Source organism: Sebastes umbrosus, chromosome 17 (assembly GCF_015220745.1).
Source record: "Sebastes umbrosus isolate fSebUmb1 chromosome 17, fSebUmb1.pri, whole genome shotgun sequence".
In the NCBI taxonomy this organism is placed as follows: Eukaryota; Metazoa; Chordata; class Actinopteri; order Perciformes; family Sebastidae; genus Sebastes; species Sebastes umbrosus.
Window position 1 is genome coordinate 25,334,695 of NC_051285.1, and position 25,914 is coordinate 25,360,608.

Here is a 25,914-nt window from a genome sequence, read left to right on the forward strand (position 1 = left end):
ATAACAATTACATTCTGATTAGAATAGTAAACTATTATAAATTATGGCATTACTAATAATAAGTAAGCATTAATAATCATTTCATTGGTTGTTAACATTAAAATAACTATTAACAAAGTTTAATTAACTATTAATCTGCCATTTATAAATGATGGTTATTATAAAAAATAACCAATATCCTTTACATGAAGAGTTTATCATTGATTTAGGGGATTGTGCCAAGAGCATGTAGTCTGCTTTGCTTGTCAACTGTTCTCATTCACAAGATTTTAAGTTCCTTCTGGTTTAAAGTCACTAAATGAATATTATATTCAGTTGGTTGCAATCTGCAACCACACCACTAGATGCCACCAAATCCTATACACTGTACTTTTAAGTAAATTATATTTGGTGCTCCAGAGTGCAAAGTGAGCTTTATGTAGGTAAAACAGGAATATCTGAACACGAGACAACGAAACACAGGAGTCTTATTTCCACCATCCAGTACTTTGGGAAGCTAAATGTATTTTCAATGATTTGGGAGACAGAATCAGAATCTCAGTGATAATTTAATCAGCGGAGAAATCAATAGTTTTAATACAGATATATTTACAAACTAGAAATGAGTACAGCATTGTATCATATCTATTTTATCCTCAAAATTTGCATTTTTAAAAAAAAACAACTCAGTGAGCAGACTATTATCCTGTTATCTTGTTTGCAGAAAATATATGTACAGAACCTCTTCCATTTAGTTTATTCCCAGGGATCAGGCATGTGCCACAGTGACATATGTGGCCCCACCAGATCCGACTTTGATTATACCCAGTTCAGCAGCTTCATTTTCCAATGAACCCGCACATACTCCAGTAGATCTTAATAGGACTGCAACATAAATAAGATTAGCCTCTTGCCATGCATGAGTCAATCTTTGCATTTATTGTTATTATAGAACTTGAATTGAATCCACTGTGTTACTTTGTGTACCTATCTCACTGTAGGATTATGCCTGGTACATTTGCAGACTTTTCATCCAGGTAGAGGAGTTTAACAGGGGCACCTGAAGGCAACACAAGTTTCACATTGAACTTGTGTTCATGATGTGAATGCACATACCGTCCTGTTTTGGGGTCAGAAACTCCTTTCAGCTCCTGTCTATGGAGACAATCCTCCATATTATCACGCTTGTTTGAAATTATAAGAGACTGTGTGGTCCAGGACTTTTTTTTTTTCAAAGTCACAAAGAAAATTAGCACCTTTTTTTCCTGTAGCATAGAAAATCATTATCATATTGTCAATTAAACTACAAAATTAGCAACTTAATACAGTGCAAGGAGAATAGTAATGGTCATGTGATAAAGTATCAATTAACGTGTTTTCAGCAGGTTTTTGAGAAGCACTTGAACGCAGCACCACTGCCCACTATCTGGCTCCTCGTGATGGGAATTCCGGCTCTTTTTAGTGAGCCAGATCATTTGGCTCAGCTCACCAAGAAGAGCCGGCTCTTTCAGCTCCCAAACGGCTCTTCATTTTACCACTTCTGCCTTTTATAGTTCAGCCAAATTTAGCGCAGTTTTGACCTATGATTAATATGTGTGCACATATATCACTTAAATTATTCAATATAATTATACTAAACCTTATCATTTCCAGAATACCGTAATTTTACATGCTGCTTCGTTTCCAACTGTCACTCATCTTGTCTGCAATTCGCGCACCGCACTCCTCTCTCTCTTTCTCTCCTCCTCTCCCTCCTGCTCTGTACCTGTAGACCGCCAGAGCGCCGTGCACGCCCGCCCTTCCCTGCTTGATGGTATGATCATGTCTGTCATCACCTGATTGGTCGCACGGATGTCAATAACACAACGACATGGTACGTGTCCACAGGGGCGTTTATTTATTGCAAGGGGATGCGACGCTTCCCAACATTGGACGGTTGGTGGGCTGTCACTAGACACTGGCTGTCCCCACCTGATTGGACGAACACTTCCCCTCCGTTGGCTGCTGATCCCAGCTTTCAAACCGGAAACAGTATGGAGGCTCGTTTGGAAACTTTCTCCTTCATTTCACGAAAATAGTTCACCGAAATGTGTTTCTGAAAACATTTGAGGTGAGAAATAATCCATGCAGTTGCTAAATCTGTCTTTATTTTCGATCGACAATGTTTATTTTAAAAGATTCTCGGGAGTTTCGAGAGGCGGCGAGTCGCGTCGGACGCCTGTGATTTGCATAAAGTAGACTAGCCCTCAACTTTATGCAAATAAGGAGCGGGCGTCGTGACGCTCCGTTTCTCGAATCGCATCACAACGCTACCAGAATGCATTGCACGGCTGCTTACATAGACAATTAATGGGAAGCATGGAAAGCATGGAGCCTGTGAACACGTACCATGAGTCACAGTCAGTGCATGGAGTGCCCGTGGCGCGGAGAAGATCATCCTATCATTCTGTCTTGAATTAAAGGGACTGTTTGTAACTTTTTAAGCGTGTAAATGTACCGGGGCGCTCACTCCACACTGCAGAAGAGTTAGTTTAGCTCTGAGAATATCTAGTAAATGTACAGTGGACGTTTGTGCATAAATAAATGCTGCAGCTCCTCCAGACCAACAGAAGTTTCCTGTGTCTTGTGAAGTGACGGGGCTCCGCAGCGAGAAATGTTACCGTCTCTGACCAAAACTCCTTAGTCTCCCTGCGGGCGCAGTCGGAGACGATAATGTCTAGCCCCTAAGGCTGAAGCAGACAAGATGAGTTACAGTCGGAAACGAAGCAGCATGTAAAATTAGGGTATTCTGCAAATTATAAGGTTTAGTATAATTATATTGAATAATTTAAGTGATATATGTGCACACATACTAATCATAGGTCAAAACTGCGCTAAATTTGGCTGAACTATAAAAGGCCCCCAAGGCTGGAGCAGAAAAAGCCAACACAACAGGATCAGCATTGATTCATGGAGAGACCTTCGTCTGGTCAGCCGACATTACTGCCAAGCAGGTGAAATCCATCCCATCCTATCCATCTGCAACCGCTTATCCCGTTAGGGGTCGCGAGGGGGCTGGAGCCGATCCCAGCCGACATTGGGCGAAGGCGGGGTACACCCTGGACAGGTCGCCAGTCCATTACAGGGCTGACACATAGAGACAGACAACCATTCACACCTACGGGCAATTTAGAGTCAACAATTAACCTAACCTGCATGTCTTTGGACTGTGGGAGGAAACCGGAGTACCCAGAGAAAACATGGGGAGAACATGCAAACTCCACACAGAAGGGCCCCAAGCCAGATTTGAACCTGCAACCCTCTAGCTGTGAGGCACCAGTGCTAACCACTGCACCACCGTGCAGCCCCAGCAGGTGAAATATAGAGTAATATTGTGGTTTTAGCTCACGTGTGTCGCCTCACTGTTTTGACTAATGCTCGTTCATGTCTATTTAGAGCGAGCAAAGTGCGAGCCCGACGCTGACTTTCGTTGACTTAACGCCCATAGGTGTCGCTGTTAACAAGCATTTCTGATTCTTACAAACAGTCCCTTTAAAAGAGCCGGCTCTTTTAACCGGTTCGTTCTGGACCGACACATCCCTCTCCGGCTGCTCGTCATATCGCGATAGAGCACATCAGGCCACGGAGCTGAAGGCTGAGAGCAACATGGCGGAAGGTATGAGATTGGTTTTTTAGTGGACTATTTGCTCCACTCCCTGTTATCATCTTGTTGAATTGTTGGCCCCGAATCAACTAGTGTCTCAGCAGTTTAATAAACCTGTTCATTGTCTTGTGGTTGTAAATATGAAGCGCTGCGACACTAGTCTCGTCCCACTGAGCTCTGAGCTCTGTCGTTAGCTCTGCTAGCTGCATCTTTATAGCTAGAACCGGACCAGAGATTGTGGTGGGCTGGACCGCGGTGGAGGATCCATGTTTAGGCAGACTGGTAGAGAAAACCCTGATGTTAACTCACAGCATCTGGAGGTAACATTGTGTATTAAAGGTTTAGCTACATATCAGCATTAAACTGTCTACTACAGCTAGCTATGGTTATAATGACACTATCAGTTAACGCCCAGTTAACTGTCGCTGTTTGCTTCAAGAAGACATGAAAAGGGGTGTTAATGTGGACCAGGAGGCTACACTGGACAGGATATAGTTTGAGTTGTCACTCCCTGCAAGGTGTTATCTGCAACCACCTGACAGGAGTGCCATGTCCAAGGGCACCACCTATATTTGGCCTGAGACATAAGGGCTGCTGTGTCCCTCCTAAAGGGAAATCTACTTAATCCAGAGATCAAACACTCCCCATCTGTTTGTTTGTTTGTTTATTAAGATCCCAGCAGCAGCTATTCTTTCTGGGGTCCACATAGTTTACATGGAGACAATACAAAAATACACATTCACACTACTCATCATACACTAACTTAAACATCTGTAGTGTTGGGGCTGTGTGTATGGAGCTGCTCCACTGCTACTGAGCAGAAGGCATGGTTGTTTGGACAAATGCTAGATGAAAAGAAAAGATTTGTCCTTATAATTACCCCTGTATTCTGTTGTGGCATAGTTTGACTGTATTCTCATTGTGTTTAGTATTTAAAGTGAGTGCCTTGGCTTATTGCTTGCTTTGCAAAGGCTGAAAGAGACTAGATCATGTTCACAAGTCCTGACAAAATAGCATACAAGTTTTTGATTAACGTGCATTGTTTTTTTTAAATGTTTGGGATTTATTATGTATATACAGTCGTGTTAGGACTTTCCAAAGCTGCAGGCAAAAATGCTGCTACTGAGCAGAAGGCATGTTTGTTTGGACATTAAATGATTGTCTGAGCCTTCACTTCAATGAAAACTGTAGCTACATGAAAAAGAAAAGAGCCATATTTGTCCTTAAAATTACCCCCTACAATGCCTGTATTCTGTTGTGGTATAGTTTGACTGTATTCTCATTGTGTTTTGTATTTACAGTGAGTGCCTTGGCTTATTGCTTGCTTTGCAAAGTCTGAAAGAGACTAGATCATGTTCACAAGTCCTGACAAAATTAGAGTACATTTCATACAAGTTTTTGATTAACGTGCATTGTTTTTTAAATTTGTTGTATATACAGTTGTCTTGCTTTGCAAATGCATTAGTGATGCCTGCTAAATCCTGCAAAACAAAGGTGGATTTTATTATAGTATAAGGATTTGTTCAGTGGCTGGTCAGTTGTTCCTAATCTGCCGCTCCTCCATACCGCCCTTCCTGTGTTGAGCTGATCAGGTGGTTTTCAGAAGCACCCCCCTTCTGTTCCTCATGACCGGTAGCTGTGCCAGTAACGGTTTTACGAGGGAGGACAAAGTAACGTGCCATCTCAGCATTCTGTCTTCACTAAAACTTAACTGGTTTTAAAGGGAAGGAAATGAACCTCGGAGTAAACTCATGGCTGAGGCATAAAATTGTGTTGTAACACAAGGATCTGTAGAAAGCGTGTATCATTAAGAGGAAGAGGGGAAAATTTGTCCAAACAAAAATACGCTCTTTAGAGTCAGCCATAGTATACAGGGAATGCTGAAAGTCTTTTCTCTGCAACAAAGGTGGTATGGGAAAGTGTCTCAAGAAATGGGCCTCATGAAAAGTAATAATGGATCAAGTCACAATTCTTAGACCCTTAATACTGTAGGTGCACAACCAGTCCAAACAACAGATATTTTTGTTAAAAAAACATGCACATTTGGAAAATAAAAAGAGTAAAATAAATCACAAACACTAGCTACTGTACTTTGGACCACCCCTTTTACTTTAAGGGGAAAGGTGCTTTCAGAAGGAACTGTTTTAACCTGTGTTCATAAATGCATCTTTCTAACCTACTTTTTGTATCCCTGCATCTTGTTTTGTCCTCTGTCTGTCTCCTGTACCTTGATGTGGGACAGAGGAGGTGGCCAAGCTGCAGAAGCACCTGGCCCTGCTCAGGCAGGAGTATGTGAAGATGCAGCAGAAGCTGGCCGACACAGAGAGGCGCTGTGCCGTGCTTGCCGCTCAGACTTCTGTCCAGGGCTCCCCCAGCCCAACAGCTGCAGACACCTTCATTAGCCGTCTGCTGGAGATCGTAGCCGACCTCTATCAGCAAGAACAGTACAGGTGAGGATCATGGTTGGAATGGATGGGTATGAGTTTTGTTCAGTCGATACAGTAGATCGGCTTGTCACATAACATCACAAAAACCTGTTACTGTAGGTCATGTTTAAGTGCTTTATATCATATTGAGAGATCATTTTCTAAAAGTTCAACTGCAGATATTATTTGTTTCTTTTGTTTGATAGTTCCAGCATTATTGCAGACCTGTAATATTTGTGATATATGTACTTGGTTTCTCAGTGATGAATGTGTTGGTTTTGCAGTGATCTGAAAGTGAAAGTCGCAGGAGAGAATCTCAATGCCCATAAGTTTGTGTTGGCTGCTCGCAGTGATGTCTGGAGTCTGGCCAACATGGCCTCCACCTCTGAACTGGACCTATCTGGTGAGTAACCCTGGTGTGACTGTCACTGTGTTAAAAGAGTAGCTCAAAGAGCCATCCACACCAAGAACAATGACTATTAATTAGGGCTGTCAAAGTTAATGCGATAATAATGCCTTAATGCAAATTTGTTTTAAGGCCAGTAATTTCTTTAATGCATTATTGCAACTTGCGATTTTTAGGTTGTAGTATGCTCTGTTTTAAAGCTAGAGTCTGTCGCGAAGGAGGCTAACTAACACTCCAAACTTACGCAAGGAAAGACTGGTATGGTCATTTTCACAGGGGCCCCTTGACCTCTGACCTCAAGATATGTGAATGTAAATGGGTTCTATGGGTACCCACGAGTCTCCCCTTTACAGACATGCCCACTTTATGATAATCACATAATGAAAATTCAGTTATTACCTACTCAGCCCCGTCGGTCAACATGCTTATGGGTTAATAGATGATGACCGAATATTTGTTTTGGAGTTAGCAAACTGTCAAAGTCCAGTATTGGACAGAGTTTTGCTCAGGGTAGATTTTGACCCTCTTGCCTATCAGTAAAGGTTGAATTCATATAAATGTGAGCAAATGACTGCCTGAGAAATGTTTAAGTACCTCTAAACAAATGTTTTTTTGTAGAGGGCATTCCAGTTTTCAAAATAAAAGAATAAATGGATTTATTATTTGTCCAAAGTGATTATTAAGTGTTAAGTCCAGTGTCTACAGAGACTGAAAATATAGATGTTTCGTCTGTCAGAATTACAGCAGGTTAGCAATTGATCATTTTGTGTAAATTTCTGACTTGGTGACATGATGGATTTCCAGATTGCAAACCTGAGGTTGCCATGGCGATGTTGCGCTGGGCATACACAGATGAGTTGGAACTGACTGAAGATGACGCCTTTCTTATTGAATTGATGAAGCTGGCCAACCGCTTCCAGCTTCATCTGCTCAGAGAGAGGTCAGCACAAGTCGTATAATTTTGCTTTTAATTTGCAGGCTACCATTAAAGTTAAATAGTTTCTAGTGGCAGCGTTACTGTTGCTTAACATTTTATAGACCTATGTGGCTTAACGACCCAAAAACACATTTTTGTTTCTCTGCTGGGACAGATGTGAAAAAGGCGTGATGTCGTCAGTGAATGTCAGGAACTGCATTCGCTTCTACCAAACAGCTGAGGAGCTAAACGCCACCACCCTGATGAACTACTGTGGGGAGATCATAGCCAGTCACTGGGTGAGTACTTTCAGACAGCGTTTGTTCACGGCCAACTCTGCAATTTATAGTTAGTTCACACTACACGACTTAAGCCCGGATTTTCCGCTCCCCTACAGTTTTTGGAGCTCCCCCGACAAAAGCTCCAGATCAGAGGCAAACCTGCATTGGCTCGCCGCTCGCACATTGGCGTTCTAGCGTCATGTGTGAACTGCTCATAGATGCAAGTCAAGAGGCTCGCCAATGCCTCGCAGACACATTTCCAGATATGTAGCATGCTAAATATCTGGACCTTTCGGGGACTAGAGCCATGCAGTATAGCCAATGAGAGAGTGAGACACGGGTTGAGAGGAAACCTGGGGGAGGAGGGGTTGCCTGTAACAACAGGAACTTACTGTATGTGCTTCATCTGCAACACAGAGCAAAGTTTTTGTTGCACCTAGAGGAATACAAAGTAACGACAACATCAGCAATGTGTCTCGTGCATGGTTTCACATCACTTACTGTGTATTTGTTGTGTGTTTTTGCGACAATCCCCTCATCGGGGATTCCTCCCGGTGAAAGATCTTGTAGTGTGTGACCTCCTGACGCCGGTCAGTCATGTAGTGTGAAAACCACAACGACTTAAAGACTCCCGATTACAAGACAGCAAGTTGTGTATTGTGAAGCGCACTGTGATCTGACGACTTTGGAGAAGTCTTGTAGTGTGAACTAGGCATCATTAGGGGGTGTTGGTGTGCATGCATTGGCATACATTTTTTTTTTTTTTTCAATCGTGTACTGAAAACTGATGTTACCAAACCAGTTTAGCTTGCTATCTGCTATTAGCTGTCTGGATTATGTGATCATCTCCAAACTTTAACAGTTTTCATCATTTCTAAGGCATCAAAATCAAGTATGCCACGCCTGAATCACTTTTAACCTGCTGTGTTTCTCTGTGGGTTAACCTCCTCATGTTTACTCCATCCCACAGATCAGTGCTATGTTGCCTCACCAGTTTGAGGCATCTCAGCATTTACGATACAATAAATCCAGAGAGGCCCCAGCACAGCAGTTGTCAAGGTTATCTTTATGACTGAAATGTAGAAAATGGCTGTTACCTGTCACCAGCTTCCGACACCTCAGTCTCAAGCTCTGATTACTGTTTTTCACAGAAGCAAGGAATAAGCTTAAGAGCCTGTCAACATTATTTTTAGGTTTCTATCTTAAAGGAGCAGTGTTTAGCATTTAGGGGGATCTATTGGCAGGAACAAAATATAATATTAATAAGTGTTTTCTTTAGTGTATAATCACCTGATAATAAGAATCATTGTGTTTTCGTTACCTTATAATGAGCTGTTTATATGTACATAGGGAGCGGGTCTTCTTCGCTGCCATGTTTCTACAGGAGCCCGGAACGAACAAACACTAGCTCTAGATAGGTCCATTCACGTTTTTGCGTCAACAGCCGTAGTTCTCGTTCATGCTTGGCACACGTGAAGTTTCAGTTGGTTGCAATCTGCAACCTCACAGCTAGATGCCGCCAAATCCTACATACTGCACCTTTAAGAAAATGGTTGACACTTGTTGACTTTTTCCATCATGGGCCAGTTCTTACACCGGTCCTTTGACACTGACACTTTGTTGTTTCATTGCTTGTGTTTGATTAGGATGATCTGAGGAAAGAAGATTTCAGCACCATGAGTGCCCAACTACTGTACAAGATGATCAAGTCTAAAACAGAGTATCCTCTCCACAAAGCCATCAAAGTTGAGCGAGAAGATGTGGTCTTCCTCTATCTCATCGAGATGGACTCGCAGGTCAGTTCCCCGCGGATACACTTTATTAACTGCTCCCTAACTAGTGTTTTTGTTGCTGTGTAACCAGCATGGTACAATAAAGGTTTCCCTTTATAGGTTTTTGTTTTTGATGTTGTAATCTTTTGTTTTCAGCTACCTGGCAAGCTGAATGAACTGGACAACAACGGTGACCTGGCACTAGACCTGGCACTCGCTGGTAAATTGGAAGGTATTGCCACCACTCTGGTTAACAACAAAGCAGACGTGGACATGGTGGACCAGAGTGGCTGGAGCCTCCTGCATAAGGCCATCCAAAGAGGTGTGTGGGAGTCAATATTATTACACTTTTTGATATCCTTGTGTGTCTTTCTTGTAGAAGTGGTGTCCAAAGTAAACCTTTGGCTTAGCTTCCAAGGTGTTCACTTAAAAATATACTTACCATGATGACACACTTAACCCCCAGAGACCCGCGACCCCTGACTGACTTTACTGTCTTTCAGAGGCTGTAGCAGGTTCAGTTTTAGAGCTTTAGTGAAGATATCATATGAAACTTGAGAATACATTGGTAACAACCATGTCATGCTAGCTTTTTGGGAAGGAGGCTGAATAACGATCCAAGTTTGCCATTTTCAAAGGGGTCCCATGACCTCTGACCTCAAGATATGTGAATGAAAATGGGTTCTATGGGTACCCACGAGTCTACCCTTTACAGACATGCCCACTTTATGATAATCACATGCAGTTTGGGGCAAAAAATATGCAGTTTTTTTAATGCAGTAAAACGTCCAATTGCCGAAAAATGAAATTCTTGACGAAATCTCCAAATGTCAAAATTTTGATACCAAATCACAGCACAGCTTTTTCTATGGTGTTTCTCAAGGTCTAAGTGTCTTAATGTGGTATTTTGGAGGGATTATTAATATTTTTTATCAATTCTCGAGTGGTAAAAAATCTTTAAATTTAGCACCAAATCTGTGTAACAAATGGTATCAACCCAAAAATTGCTTCAACAGCTAATGGAACATAAAAGAGCATGGGAATGGCCATCATTTACTTCTATCATCATGTTCTAAGCCCTTATACATGTTCACAATTTATTTTTAATTAATTAATTTGTGTTTATCTCTGATTTATATCTAGAACAACTTGACACACAGCTGCATCTCAAATTAATCTTCAGGTTCTCAGCTTTCAGATGATGTTCACCACCTCTATGTGACATCTACAGTTTTCCTGCCATCTTCCCCTAAAGACCCACTGTACCCCCTAAAAAAGACAAAAACAGGTCTATAGTGGGTCTCAGAGAGTTAAATCAAATTATTCAATAAACACTACCCATTTCCAGCCTTTGTCTTGTACAGCCTTGATTACAGTGTGAACACTAGATCTAGAAGTTGACACATGAAAGCAGAAATTCTCTCTTCATGACTGTTAATCTTTCTTCCTCTTTTTCCAGGTGATGAATTTGCTTCCATCTTCCTGATTCGCCACTCGGCTCAGGTGAATGCAGCCACAGTGGGGGCGGTGGAAACCCCGCTCCACCTGGTCTGTTCTTTCAGCCCCAAGAAGCACTCTGCGGAGGTGATGAGCGGCATGGCACGGATCGCAGAGGCTCTGCTTAAGACCGGAGCCAACCCTAACAGTCAGAACAGCAAGGGCAGGTAGGCCACTGGGCTCTTGGTTTAAGAGTGTTATTGGACTGTAAAGTATGACGGTGCTTCAGCTTTGTCTTTTTGTCATTTTCAGAACCCCCCTGCATGAAGCTGTGGCATCGGGGAACGAGCCAGTGTTCAACCAGCTACTGCAGTGCAAACAGTGAGTTATATTCTGCCTTCAAATGGAATTAGTGGTTTGTTTTTGACATGGAAAGTCACACACACCGCATCCTAGGTGTTCAATTAGTTGAACTCATGAGACCACTAGCTAATTGACTAAAATGGATATTGTATAATTCTTTTTTTTTTTTTTTTTTTAATTTCCTTTTGAAAATGTTTTTTCTGCCATGCTGACAAGTTCCCCGTCAGAAAGGGCTGTCTGATGGCGAGGTAAAGCATCTGTGGACAGGAGCAGCAGAAAAACACATTTTATATAATATAATTTTTAGTGTACGCTATATTTAGAATACTTAGCTTTATAGCTTTACCGTTAGAACAACTGAAGCCGTCATATCGCTTGCTTCAAAGCCACCAGAGCAGACTCCATTCACAAAAACATAATTTTACCTCGCAGAACACGGGAGTAACCCACTCTTTAACTCTAAAGATAAACCTCCGTGTAACCTGGTGTAATCCGTCCATCTCGTTAGGCTTGACCTGGAACTCAAGGACCACGAGGGCAGCACCGCTCTGTGGCTGGCCCTGCAGTATATCACCGTGTCTTCAGACCCCTCAGTAAACCCGTTTGAGGACGACGCACCGGTAGTGAATGGCACCTCGTTTGACGAGAACAGCTTCGCGGCCCAGCTTATCCAGAGAGGAAGCAACCCTGATGCACCCGACACTACCACAGGTGCAGTTTAATAACCTCAATTTACAATCATTTCTCGAATGGAATGATGCCCTTTAACACACATTTTCATCTTCATCTCCCTTTTGTAGAAAGCTGTCTCATGCAGAGAGCAGCTCGGGCAGGCAATGAGGCAGCTGCACTTTTCCTAGCCACTCATGGAGCAAAGGTCAACCATGTCAACAAAGGGGTGTGTATGAACATTAGACCACTAATGTCATTAAATACTAACGGTGTCAAAATCAAACATGCAATATAGTTGACAAAAAAGACAAGACTAAAATGTAGTTTTAAAATTAAAAACTACCAAAATCTATCTGTATCTATCTATATTTTTCGTCACCTTCCACCTTCCCTTCCCCTCTCTCTGTTACTCTCTCTCTCTGACTCAAACACACACACACACACCGTGCACTGCGGCAGCGCTCACTCTGTCTCTGTCCTTCTTGTCTCAGACCTCAGTCCTGACAATTGCGCTACTGTAATGCATAAAGTTGACAGTTTGTGGGTCAGGCTCTGGTGATTTATTAACGCATATTTTTGCATGTTGGGCGAGCGGATCACTTTTGAGTCTTACTTCATTTTGTGTCTGCAGACCTTTGTAAAGTAACTTAATCCTTAAATCACCAGATCTATATGAAATTCTTATGAGTTACTAATAAAGATATTGTTAATCCTTGTACCTTCTTTCAGGGTGAGAGCCCGCTTCATACCGCGTGTCGCTGTGGCCTGGCGAGCCTAACAGCAGAGCTGCTCCAGCAAGGGGCCAACCCCAACCTGCAGACCCAGAAGGCTCTGCCCGACGACACCGTTAGTGTGGCTATGCAGACCCCTCTCCACATGGCCATTGCTCACAACCACCCAGATGTGGTCTCTGTCATCCTCGAGCAAAAAGGTAAGCATATATACATTTGAATGCCTGTAACTAAATTGCAAACATGACAGGAGCGTTAAGTGATTTCTGCTTTACCTCACTGCACTCACTGTTATCGCTAATGTCCTCGAACATCCTGAAATGGATCCACTTATCTCTCCCTTGATGGCTCTTTTGCAGCCAATGCACTTCATGCCACCAACAACTTCCAGATCATTCCAGACTTCAGTCTCAAAGACTCCATGGACCAGACAGTGCTGGGCTTGGCCCTCTGGACAGGTACACACCACTACACTTCCACGGGGAAGCTGTAATACAGTTGATTCTGCATTATCAAAATAATCTTTGGAGTGCATAACCTTGTTACAAGACTGCATGGTGATCTGATTTCTAACATGTACAATCTGTCCCTGTCAGGTATGCACACCATAGCAGCTCAGCTGCTGGGCTCAGGGGCTTCTATCAATGACACTATGTCCAATGGACAAACCCTGCTTCACATGGCCATCCAAAAACAGGACAGCAAGAGTGCCCTCTTCCTTCTGGAGCATCAGGCAGACATCAATGTTAGGTAACGCCTGCCTTATATTGCAGTTGTAAAGTATTTGTGCAGCAGCATCGTCTTGTGCATTTTATGCCTTTTTATTAGTTAGTCAACAGTAGAGGGATGACAGGAAATGAATAAGGAGAAAGATGGAGGATGACATGTGATTAAGGTCCCCGGCCAGACGTGAACTAGGGTGCCCTTATCTTCTGCTATTCTTCTGTTATTTGAACCAGATTCAGTGAGACTTCATAAGTACTGTACAGGGGTAACATATAACAATCTAAGATGGGACCCAAAATACATTAGGTATGGAGGAAAACATTTATTTATTTATCTATAATTTCTCCACCACCAGGACCCAGGATGGACAAACAGCACTACAGTTGGCCATCAGTAACCAGCTGCCACTGGTGGTGGATGCCATTTGCACAAGAGGAGCTGATATGTCTGTGGTGGATGACAAAGGGGACCCTCCATTGTGGCTGGCTCTGGAGAACGGCCTGGAAGATATTGCATCCACGCTGGTGAGACAAATGCATACACAGCCACTGTAGACATGGGTGCGGCAGTAGCTCAGTCCATGCGGGGACTTGGCTGGTTCAAGTCCCCGCATGGACCAAGTACTGAGTGTGAAGTGGTAGCTGGAGAGATGTCAGTTTGCCTCTTGGGCCTGCCGAGGTGCCCTTGAGCCCCCAACGGCGCCCGTCAGGGGCAGCCCTCGCTCTGACATCTCTCCATCAATGCATGTAGGTCCTGTTTGTGCATGTGTATTTCGGGCTTGTGTGTAATGTGTAAATAACAGAGTGAAAAAATTGGATTTCCCCTCTGGGATTAATAAAGTGCCCTTCTTCTTTCTTCTTTCTTCTTCTGATAGTAGTAGCTTTTTTAGTTAGTTCCTCATTGGTACACTGCCAGTTATTAACTGTTGCCGGAAACTGAATCTGAAAAAAGTGAAATGAAACCTTAATGAACCTCAGGCATTGATGCATGCGGTTGTGTTGTTGGCAGTTTTGTTTCTATGTTATTTATATGCTATTTTATTCAAAACACCTGAAGTGAACAAGGAGTGGTTCCAGATGTTCTGAAGTCAAACAGCTGCACAAAAACTTATACTGACTTGTATTAACACCTGTAGCACATGGTCTGCATTAAAGCCTTGTTACACATCAGACCGGCAATACGTCATCCAGAGTAGGCTCTCGTGACCACGCCCCCTTTTGAGGGACAACAATCCTGTGTCCCTCATAGACGGTAACAGAGTAAACAGGAAAAGTGAAACATGTCTCAACCGGTAATAGTAATAACACTATGCCCTAGAGTTGCTGTGTAGTTGGCTGCACCAAAAATAAATCCCCAAACTCTGATCTTTGATTTGTTCCCCTGCGGTGGCCTAAAAAAGATCAAATAGAGGGGCTTTATGGCTCCAAGCTAATAGACCAGACCAGTATGGCGTCATCACCGAGGCTGCGTTCCCTTTTGGGGGAAAGAAACTCGCTGTCACAGGAGAGAAAATGATGAAAAGCTGTTGTGTAGCAGGTTAACAGAGGCTTTCACACTGAGATGAGGTATTGCTAACACTCCCGTTCAGGCAAGATCGCAAAATAATTATTAGACATGTGTATAAAACAAACGTTTGTTTAACAAGAGATGAATGCATACAAACTTGTCAAAATTACAATCCAAACAAACATCAAATTGCATTGAAGTCTAAGGGATCTTTGGTTTTCTATCCCCCAAAAGGGGGCGCAGCCTGGACTTTTTGCAAAGTACCCGTATGTGCCGGTCTGATGTACATGCTGAATATATGTTTTCTAGATTTCTAAATGCATTTTGACTGTTTTGAGTCTTGTTTGTTCCCCCTAGGTCCGCCATGGCTGCGATGCCACTTCTTGGAGCACAGGGCCCTCTGGCTGCCAGCAGAACCTCCTGCACAGAGCTGTTGATGAGAACAATGAGGTCTCTGCTTGCTTCCTCATCCGCAGGTCTGCCAATCTCCTTACCACTAGGGTGTTGGGAAACCTAATCCTAGATGTGAACTGTAAATCTTTTGTCATATGGCCATTCATTTATGTTAGAAAACATCCGTTTTTTTTTTACAAAGTTTGCCAATTAAAATTAAGGTACAGATAAAAAAGTAATTTATCTGAAAGTATCAAACTGGTTGTTTTAATCTTGGTGTTATTGGATGTAGCTAGCTGTTTTAACTTACTGTCTGCCTCGTGTGTGTGTATAGTGGTTGTGATGTGAACAGCACCAGACAGCCAGGCCCCAACGGGGAAGGAGATGAAGAGGCCCGCGATGGACAAACGCCCCTCCACCTGGCAAGCAGCTGGGGATTGGAGGAGGTGGTGCAGTGCCTTCTAGAGTTTGGAGCTAATGTTAATGCACAGGTGAGTCCTGTCACATCAGTGGGGTCCATTTTGTCTGACACTACTTATGTTTTTGTTTTCATACAGCTAATGAGAGATTACTAAGTGAGTTGTTTTTCGAAGCGTTTAATCCGGTGTCTGTCCGTTTCTGTCAGGATGCAGAGGGCAGGGCTCCCATCCACGCTGCCATCAGCAGCCAGCACAATGTCATCATACAGCTCCTCATTTCCCATCCAGACATTCGTCTCAACATACGCGACCGTCAAGGAATGACTCCCTTCGCCTGTGCCATGACGCACAAGAACAACAAGGCAGCGGAGGCTATCCTGAAGAGGGAGCCAGGTGCTGCTGAGCAGGTAGCGCTGACATAAATGCACTGCTTTTGTCTCACCGTAGCACTTATAAAGGTTACAGTATTAATCTCTCCCGACCTCAAACTTCTGTTTCTGTCCAGGTGGACAACAAAGGACGTAATTTTCTCCACGTGGCCGTGCAAAATTCAGACATCGAAAGTGTCCTGTTCCTCATCAGTGTCCAAGCTAACGTCAACTCCAGGGTTCAGGATGCAGCCAAACTCACCCCTCTCCACCTGGCTGTCCAGGCTGGATCTGAGATCATCGTCCGCAACCTGGTAGAAACCTCAGAACTTCTTGGTCCTCGTTTACTATTCATGCCAATTGAAGTGTTATTTACAGAGCGGTGCAGTTGATCTTGTTTTTATTTTGCATTTTTCTGCTTCCAGCTGCTTGCCGGAGCCAAAGTAAACGAGCTGACCAAACACAGGCAGACAGCGTTACATCTGGCTGCCCAGCAGGACCTGGCCACTATTTGTTCTGTGTTGCTGGAGAACGGAGTAGACTTTGCTGCTGAGGATGAGAATGGCAATAATGGTACCTTACATTCTTTATTATTATGCTTCTGTTTCTTTGTAATCTGGGATGCTTCTACTAAAGGGGCAATGTGTAACATTTCAGGGGATCTATTAGCAGAAATGGGATATAATATCCATAACTGTTTTCTAAAACTAAGAGGTTGTGTTTTTGTTAGCTTAGAATGAGCCCTTCATATCTACATAGGGAGCGGGTTCTCTCTCGCGAGTCCGCCATGTAGCTCTGCCATGTTTCTACAGTAGCCCAGAATGGACAAACCAAACACTGACTCAAGAGAGAGCCTTTCACGTTTCTACGTAACCTGAAGGCCACCGTACTTCTCCATCACGCTTATCAAACTGTCTTTTAAACTGCAGTCTTGGAAGGGGAGGAGTGAGCGGAGGGGTACTCAGTTGGTTGCAATCTGCAACCACACCACTAGATGCCGACAAATCCTACACACTGTATCTTTTAAACAAATGGCACTCAAATTGACAAATCTACTAAACAATAATCAGCTGTTTCTGTCTCTCATTCACCAAACTGAACAGCGGATTATCAGTCCTTTGCCAACAAATAGGTTGCCTTACAAAAAAAACAATATTCAGTATTGAGGAAGTGTACATCTTTGTACGTTTGGGGAAATATATCATCAGGTGACCAGAATAATAGAGATCCCTCTCCCAAACCCAGATAACAGCTTTCATAATTTAGTGCAGTGACTCAACGAGGGACTTGTAGTACCTCTGTGTTAAAACTGACCTTGCGAATCTAGTATTAGTGTAGCATGTAGTATAGTATTTTGCACAACTGCCAGAGGAGGATGCTCCTTTCTGTGGATATTGAATTTTAGCTCACACCAAAGGTGTTCATCGTTCAGCTGTATTGATATCCAGATTGTGATTTCACTAGAATGTTCCTCAAGATAAAGGGTTAGGTCAGTTTTATTTACACAAGATGCCAGCATGAGTTACTCATGGTAGGGAGTTGTCCTAACAGGACCAGTTTTGGGCTTGTCTTTAGATATTGCATTCTTCAAATGCTTTCAGCTGTAAAACAAATCCAGGTTGAGTTACTCTGTTTTCTGTTGTATAGTCATCCCACGTTCCTAACATAACAATCCTTGTGAATAACATTTTCTTCTTGTGTCTGTCCTTCTTGTTGTCTCCCCAGCTCTACATCTGGCTGTGATGCAGGGCCGCCTTAACAATGTCAGAACCCTTCTCACAGAGTCCAACATTGATGCTGAGGCCTTCAATCTCAGGTACACTCAGTTTCTCTCACAGTAAACAAGAAGATCAAACTTTTAAATCATTTCAGAAGTGTTTTAAACATAACAGATAATCTTCTGTTGTACCTTCTGACTAAAACGTCATCTTGCCTTTCTCCTCTCCATCTTATTATGTCTGCTTAGGGGTCAGTCACCAATGCACGTACTAGGCCATTACGGGAAAGAGAACGCCGCCGCCATTTTTGAGTTGTTCCTAGAGTGTATGCCTGAATACCCTCTGGACAAACCAGATAATGAAGGGAACACAGGTACTGATGTTTGCTCAATTATTATTATTGTTGTTAAAGGGTAACCTGGACCCTATTTCCCCATGTTTTTGGATCTTTTTAATTGTTATTATACTGTAAGTGTCTGATATTATGGAAGAGTCTCGCTCAAGGAGAGTCTCGTTCTGAAATCTGGCGAGGTGATGTGTTGCCGGAAGACAGCGGCGGAATAGTGGAATCCATCCATGGTGGAGTGCCAGCTGGGAAGAGTTTGTTGTGTTGGAGTAGAGACAGCGTAGCTAAGTGTTATCTAAAAGATTTTCAAAGTCATGCCTGAATATTTAGATGATTTCGATAATGTGGATGAGGTCTTTGAATTTGAGTATACAGATATTCAGATTTCACAACGAGACTTCTCCTTGAGTGGGACTTGGACATAATAACAAACAGATCTGATCTATTTCTCTGTAGGGTCCTTGTCATCATGTTGTCAGACACTTATAATAACAGTCTGAGCTTTTCAGTGGCAAAAGTGATCCTGCTCACTTGCCCTTGTGGCTCATTTCTCCGCTGCCGGTTATATCGTTATCCCTTAATACTATCCCCATTAGTCACTTAGACACAAACACATGGGAAAATAGGGTCCAGGTTGAAAAATACCAAAGTTACCCTTTAATAGTATTCAAATAGCATACTAATACTAGTGGTCCACTCGTGATAGAAAGACTGTGACCTGTGTATTTTTTTTGCAGTTATTCTCCTGGCCTACATGAAAGGAAATGCAAACCTGTGCCGTGCCATTGTTCGGGCTGGGGCTCGACTGGGCGTCAATAATAATCAGGGCATCAACATTTTCAACTACCAAGTTGCAACCAAACAGTTGCTCTTCCGCCTTCTAGGTAAGTTTTCACACTTCATTATCTATCAGGCATTCACGGTACATTAAAATGACGGCCCCACATTAAGTGATGAGCTCTGATACGAAGTGTTTGACCCCCATGATGTGGTTTGTTTTTTTTAGATATGCTGTCCAAAGAGCCCCCTTGGTGTGATGGGTCCAACTGTTATGAATGTGTTGCCAAATTTGGTGTTACAACACGGAAACATCACTGGTTAGTATAATGGCTTTTTTATATGTGCAATAAATAATCCTTTTTTATTAAAGGTACAGTGTGTAGGAAGCATTTGTGGTGAGGTTGCAGATTGCAACCAATTGAATACCCCTCCGCTCACTCCTCCCTTTCCAAGACTGCAGTAACGTGAGCCGTCGAGTGCAAAACCGCATCAGACCGGCACAAAACAAAACAAAAAGTCACGATCACGCCCCCTTTTGGGGGAAAGAAAACTGGAGATTCCATAAACTTCAATGCAATTTGACATATGTTTGGATTGTAATTTTGACAAGTTTGTATGCATTCATCTCTTGTTATACAAACGTTTGTTTTATACACATCTAATAATTATTTCAGCATCTCTTCTGAACCTGAGCGTTTACAATACCTTAATAAATGAAGGTTGATAGCCGTCATGTCCCTTCAGTCTTCCCACTTCCAACACAGTGATATTGCTTATCCAGACTTCTATACATATTTGATTGAATCCTGTTAGGCTAAGTGTTGTCTGTAAATAACCAACGTGTTATTAGCCAACTAATAGCCATTTACCACACTGACAGTGAATATTCACGTATCGTATGTGCCTCAAATCTCAGTGTGAAAGCCTCGGTTAACCCGCTACACAACAGCTTTTTGTCTTGTTCTCTCCTGTGACAGCGAGTTTCTTTCCCCAAAAGGGAGCGCAGCCTCGGCGCCATGCTGGTCTGGTCTATAGCTTGGAGCCATAAAGCCCCTCTATATTTTAGGACATGGCAGGGGAACAAATCGGAGATCAGCGTTTTTGGATTTGTTGTTGGTGCATCCATCTACACAGCAACTCTTGGGCATAGTGTTATTACTGTTACCGGTTTGTTTAAAGTATAAGTTTGGAGACATGTTTTCAACTTCTTCTGTTTACTCTTTTACCGTCTATGAGGGACACAGGATTGTTTTCCCCCAAACAGGGGCGTGGTCATGAGAGCCTACTCTGGATGACATATTGCCGGTCTGATGTATAAATCCCCCGAAATGTTTTGCACTGTTATTTCACTTATGTTTCCATTTTGTGTCAAACTGAATGATTAATCCTGTGTCTCCTTTGACTCCAGCCGCCACTGTGGGCGCCTGTTGTGCCACAAGTGCTCTATAAAGGAGATCCCCATCATCAAGTTTGACTTGAACAAGCCGGTGAGGGTGTGCGACATCTGCTTCGATGTACTAACTCTGGGTGGGGTTTCGTAATGCAGCGGCCTGGATATCTTCCACCCTCTGACACGGGCCGTGCCAGGCCCAACTCGGCACAGTTTCTTCAGGCACACCAGGAGAAGGGACATCGGTAGCAGGACATACTAACAAGAGATTCCCGGACAGTTACGGACCATCACCTTTATACTATTCCAGTCTATGAAAAACTATTAATGTTCTAGAGGGACGTTTCAAATAGAAAGTGAAACATTGTCTTTTTGTTTCTGTTTCGTTCAAAGTATCTTAAAGTGGATATACGCAGCTCTCCAGCTCTGATGATGGCTGGACTCACGTTTGTTAATCAGTTTCCCAAGCCCAATGATGTTTGTAATGATTAGCTCTTATTATCACAAGCAGGACATTTCAAATCAATGATCAAATCAAATCACCTTTGGAGGATTTTTTTCACCATTATAGCCTTTATGCTATGTGACCTGCCCCAAAAAGACCAAAAAACAAATTCAATGCTACAAAATGAATAGCTACATTTCTACAGTACGAGAGCTGAGCCTGCTGTCAGGCACAGAGTAACAGTGTAAAATGCCCCTCCATCACTAAATCTCCAAGATCTGAACTTTCAGCATGTTCTCTGTAGTCTTTCATCTTTCTTTTCATCTAATCTTTCACAAGGAGGATTTAAAGGGAAAGTAACTCGTTTTTTAAACGAGCATCGTTTCCAAATGAGATCTAATCTAATTAGATCCAGTGCGATTCAGAATTATAACGTTGACATTGTATTACTTTACTGTTAGATGTGAAAGATGGCACAACTGGACAAAGGTAAACTGGGGTTGCTTTACTCCACGACTGGTACATAGTCGATCATGTGTAGGCATCAGCCAAATTAAATGGAATGCTTACTTTTTAACACGGCAAGTTGGAAAGATGTGACCCGAGAAAGCCGAATATAAATCTGGTCCCAAAACAAAATCCTCCCAACAGTCCTCCTCCTCAGTTACAGAAATGCCTATTATGCCTATGCATGTCATTTAATTTGTAGCCTTTACATCATAATCATGAGTCATATTTCAAAATCAGTCACCAAATGATTACATTCCATTTTTTATCTACCATGAGGTCCTCGTAGGAAGTTAGTCCCCCACAATGTTGCCTCAAGTCAAGTTGTCGTCTTCAATCTTGACCCATCACATATAACGCTTCTTGATTTCTCAGCCTAACAGGTGCACTTTATCAAGATCACATGACATTTCCGATCATTGGGGGAGAATGTGGCGCAGAGGGACGGCCGAGTTGTGGGGCCTCTTTAAGTATTGTTAAATTGTACAGATAAATGTGTGATATTTTTGACCACTACAACTGTTTTGTACTTAAATGCAGTTTGTGCTTGTCATTGTGACAAACCTAAATCTTGCCTCTGTTAATCTTTTATGCACATTGTTTAATCTTTTATGCACATTATATTGTATCTGTATGCTCAGATATCTAGCCTGTCTCTTCCTGGTGTATCCTTTTAGAGAAAGGGAGGACAACTTTACATAAAGGTCATCAAAAACCAAATGCTTTGTCTTTTCTTCCTTTTAATGGTGAATAAGTTAAAATTCCCTGAGTGTTGTGCTGCTGAAAAGCAGGCCGTGAATAGGTCCATTTCCTGGGCTGGCCCAGAGACTAGAACTCTTTAACAGAGCATGAGTCAGCATCTGGAGGGCAGCAGTCATATATCTGCAGGTTGGGGTCTTCCTCTGCTGCAGACGGGTCTTCAACACAGACACAACGAACACCACTGGAGCCTGGAGAGAAGAGCTTCCGCGGGACACCCGTCCAGCTTCTTTCCACTCCACCACTGGAGGAAAAAAAAACGAATCAGTAGGCAGTAAATCCTGATGTATACCAATAATGCCCACTAGTGTAAGACATGCCCTATTACAGGTAAGCAGTACATCACAACATTGCATCGTATGCCCTGCAGGCTTGTTAATATTTGATTAGGCCAGAACTATTTCCATACCTCTTAGTGGAGCACCAGACTCTTCCTCCCCTGGCAGCGCTCCACTCTGAGTTGCAGGCAGGGAAGTGTACCTTCTCAGCCTCAGACTGGGCCTTGATTAGCTGGCCCTCTGCTAGTGATTCTCCTACCAGCAGCAGGGCCGCCGTGGGCTTCCCGGTCTTGCTGTAGAACCGGCCCGTTAACAGACCTGAAATTTAACATGGGAGAATGCTATTGGTTGGTTGGGGTTTTACCCTAAGATGATGTGAACCACCTAAGCCAGCCGTTGCTAAAACATCACACATCAGTCATAAATTATTTAAAAAGTACAGCACAAGATGAAGCTCTCTTAGCTTGTGACAGATATAGAGAAACAGGAGCTTCACCAGCTCATACTGCATACTCTGGAGTTGTCCAAACATTGGTAATACTGGCTTACTTGCTTCATGTATCTGACATTTCGGAAGGACCCATTCATAGTTATTGATTTCTGGTGTCAAGGCCCCTAATGTAGTACTGTTGAGGAATCAAAAAATATCTTAGAGCCTGATGAGGAACTGTATGCAACACCCTCAGTTTGGATAAAATACCATAGAGGGAGTAATGTTAGACACTACATGTCAAATAATTTGAACAAAGCTGAACTGAACATGATCGTACAACATGCTTGCAAGGTAACTGCTGGTTAATTTTGTTTAGGAAAAAAATGCATTTTGCTGTATCAAAAATTTTAGAGTAGGCAGATTGGAGCAAATATGATTTTAAAAAAAGTTATTTTTATGAAACAGTCACTATATCCTGACAGTAGTGCATGAGACAGGTAATCCACAAAAAAAATCATCTGCCTCTGTGTCCTCCGGTGCTCATAATGGCATCTGCAAGATTTCACAGACAGTAGGGAAACAACCAATCAGAGCCGAGCTGGAGCCTTGCCGTCTCTGAACAGCTGTCAATCACTCGCAAACGGTCAAACTAGGCAGCGCTGATCAAATATGAATCAATATTCTGTAACTGTAATGCCTATTTCTCGCATTAAATGTTTACAGAAACATATTTTAGTGTACTGTTTAGCTGTAAAATGAGAAAGATTGTGACCCGGCCGCCATTTGAGATCAGTTGAGGAAATACCAAGCACCACCTACCAGCCGGAGCAAACTTTCTCATTTTACAGCTAAACAGTACACTACAAGATGATTCTGAAAACATTTTATTCTAGAAATAGGCATTACAGTAACAGAATATTAATTCATTTTTGATCAGCGCTGCCTAGTTTGACCGTTTGATCGGAGTTTGCGAGTGATTGACAGCTGCCTCTGTTGAACAAACAACCAATAGGAATGCTCTCTCTCTGAAATGACCTGTGATTGGCCAAAGTCTCCCGTTACAGGCTAGATTTTCTAAAGTCTGAAAACAGAGCCATGAGGAGGTGCAGAAGTCTAGTTTTCTCTCAGAACACTTGAATTACAATATGCTGAAAGGTTATTATGGAGTTTTTCTCCAATGATGCCAAAAATATACTGCCTACTGCAGGTTTAAAAAGTTGGGGCCCAAACATCACATACCTACACTGTTGTAGTCCCTCTGATAGAAGGCCAGCCAGTCATAGAGGGCCATCACCTGCAACGGGGACAGACTGGACACATCATCTGTCTGGCCACTTTCTGTGAAGTCCCCAGTGATGAAGGCCAGTGATGCATCTTTGCCTGAAAATGCAGACACACATATACAGGTCCCATTACAGTATATATGGGATTCTAATGCACTACAGCTGTGTATGTGCCATTATTAGACTGGAATTAATAGTTAACCAGTTCCTGGTTCAGGTTTGTTGAGGGTTTGGGGTGTTAATCAGCATCAGACAATGTTTAACTAGTGTCCTTCAATTCAATTCAATATGCTTTATTGGCATGACTGTCAGGTGAACAATATTGCCAAAGCGTCAATTCAATAATAAATAAAAAATAAAAAAAGAACAAAATAAAAACAAAAACATATATATATACATATATACAATTCATTAAGCAAATTACAATATATAGATATTTAAAAAGAAACATGTATATAAATGGAAGAAAACAATAAAGAAGTAATTCATGTTTGTTGTGTCAATAAAACAAACAAACAAATAAATAATAATTAATAACAATATATTGCAATATCAAAGTGACGGTAGCTTAGCAGAATTAAAATACCTCCCATTTATAGTGCTATAATAGTGGCCTTATTGTGGCTATTCAATTAAATTAAATTTGCTTTATTGGCATGACTGTCAGGTGAACAATATTGCCAAAGCGTCAATTCAATAATAAATAAAAATAAAAAAATAACAAAACAAAAACATATGTATATACATATATACAATTCATTAAGCAAATTACAATATATAGATATTTAAAAAGAAACATGCATGTAAATGGATCACCTGCCATGCAGTGATAAGCACCACCAGGTCCATAGTGCTTGTGTCCCTTCTGTACATCAAAAACCTGCCCCAGTATGGCCAGATAAAGGCCCTTGCTGCCTTCCTCTCCGTCGTACAGTGATAACTCAAGCCGGCTCAGGAGCCTCACAGAGGGCCCTGGGTCTGATGGCATCCTAAATGTAACGTTCACGGACCACTCCTGAGGAATAAACAACACCGCCAGGGCTAAAAACGCCACCAACACATATCCGAGCATGCTGTCCATGTTGTCCACCTTTTGGCATTTCATCCATTTATATCACATAACATGCCTTCTAATTGTAAAATAACATCCCTTCTAATTGTAACATAACATGTACAATGATGACAACACAAGACACTTCCGTGAACTAGTGATGTGTTGTGCACGAACGAGCCGGCTCAAAGAACCGGCTCTTTTTTGAGTGAACGATGGGAGCCGGTTCCCATCCGAGAGTTTTTTTTTTGTTTTTTTTTTTTAATTAAAGGGGCTGTTTGTAACTTCTTACACGTATAAATCACCCGGGTCGGTTTCCCATGCGCGCTCGCGTGTGGCCGGAGTCTCTGCTGTACTCTGCTCCTCTGCCTGCTTGCCTTCACTCACACACCGCGCGTGTTCTCGCTGTCTCGCTCCACCTCTACACACTGCAGAAGAGTTAGTTTAGCTCTGAGAATATCTAGTAAATGTACAGTGGATGCTTGTGCAGAAATAAATGCTGCAGCTCCTCCAGACCAACAGAGGTTTCCCATGTCTTGTGAAGTGACGGGGCTCCGTAGAGAGAAACGTTATCGTCTCCGACCAAAACTCTGGTGTCTCCCCTGTTCCCTCCGGCACACGGTCAAGAGGCTGAAGCAGGAAATGCCAACACTAGGATCAGCATTGATTCATTCGTACTGTCTACTTGTCATATATTGAGAGCCTTTTAACCTTTTCATTTATTTGCTGGTTTAACGGTTTGTCTATGAAGGACAGGAATTGCCTAAATAACATTGTGAAAGTCCAAAATCATCGGAGCCCAGCAGAGCAACTTAAACTCTCTCTGGGAGAAACGTGTCCTCCAGAAGGCCAAAAACATTATTAATCACAACCAAATCCTGTCCAG

At 42.5% G+C, this 25,914-nt stretch overlaps 2 protein-coding genes across 2 annotated transcripts; one reads left to right on the plus strand and one right to left on the minus strand.

The window, feature by feature from the left end:
• Window positions 1–3,541: 3,541 nt before the first annotated feature.
• Window positions 3,542–21,944, plus strand: ankfy1 (ankyrin repeat and FYVE domain containing 1). Its single transcript, XM_037748531.1, has 25 exons — window positions 3,542–3,634; window positions 5,865–6,072; window positions 6,333–6,451; window positions 7,259–7,394; window positions 7,546–7,669; window positions 9,298–9,447; window positions 9,580–9,745; window positions 10,883–11,087; window positions 11,173–11,241; window positions 11,732–11,934; window positions 12,024–12,121; window positions 12,625–12,826; window positions 12,986–13,084; window positions 13,223–13,376; window positions 13,708–13,876; window positions 15,216–15,334; window positions 15,586–15,742; window positions 15,877–16,077; window positions 16,176–16,352; window positions 16,464–16,611; window positions 17,764–17,854; window positions 18,005–18,129; window positions 18,840–18,986; window positions 19,109–19,199; window positions 20,291–21,944. The coding sequence occupies exons 1-25, from the start codon at window positions 3,625–3,627 to the stop codon at window positions 20,421–20,423; spliced, it is 3,501 nt and encodes a 1,166-aa protein (XP_037604459.1). The 5' UTR covers window positions 3,542–3,624; the 3' UTR covers window positions 20,424–21,944.
• LOC119475649 (neuferricin) lies at window positions 21,945–25,155 on the minus strand. Its single transcript, XM_037748532.1, has 4 exons — window positions 24,794–25,155; window positions 23,934–24,074; window positions 22,393–22,579; window positions 21,945–22,227 (listed from the first exon to the last, which is right to left on the minus strand). Exons 1-4 carry the CDS (start codon window positions 25,080–25,082, stop codon window positions 22,053–22,055), a joined length of 792 nt encoding a protein of 263 aa, XP_037604460.1. The 5' UTR covers window positions 25,083–25,155; the 3' UTR covers window positions 21,945–22,052.
• Window positions 25,156–25,914: the final 759 nt, after the last annotated feature.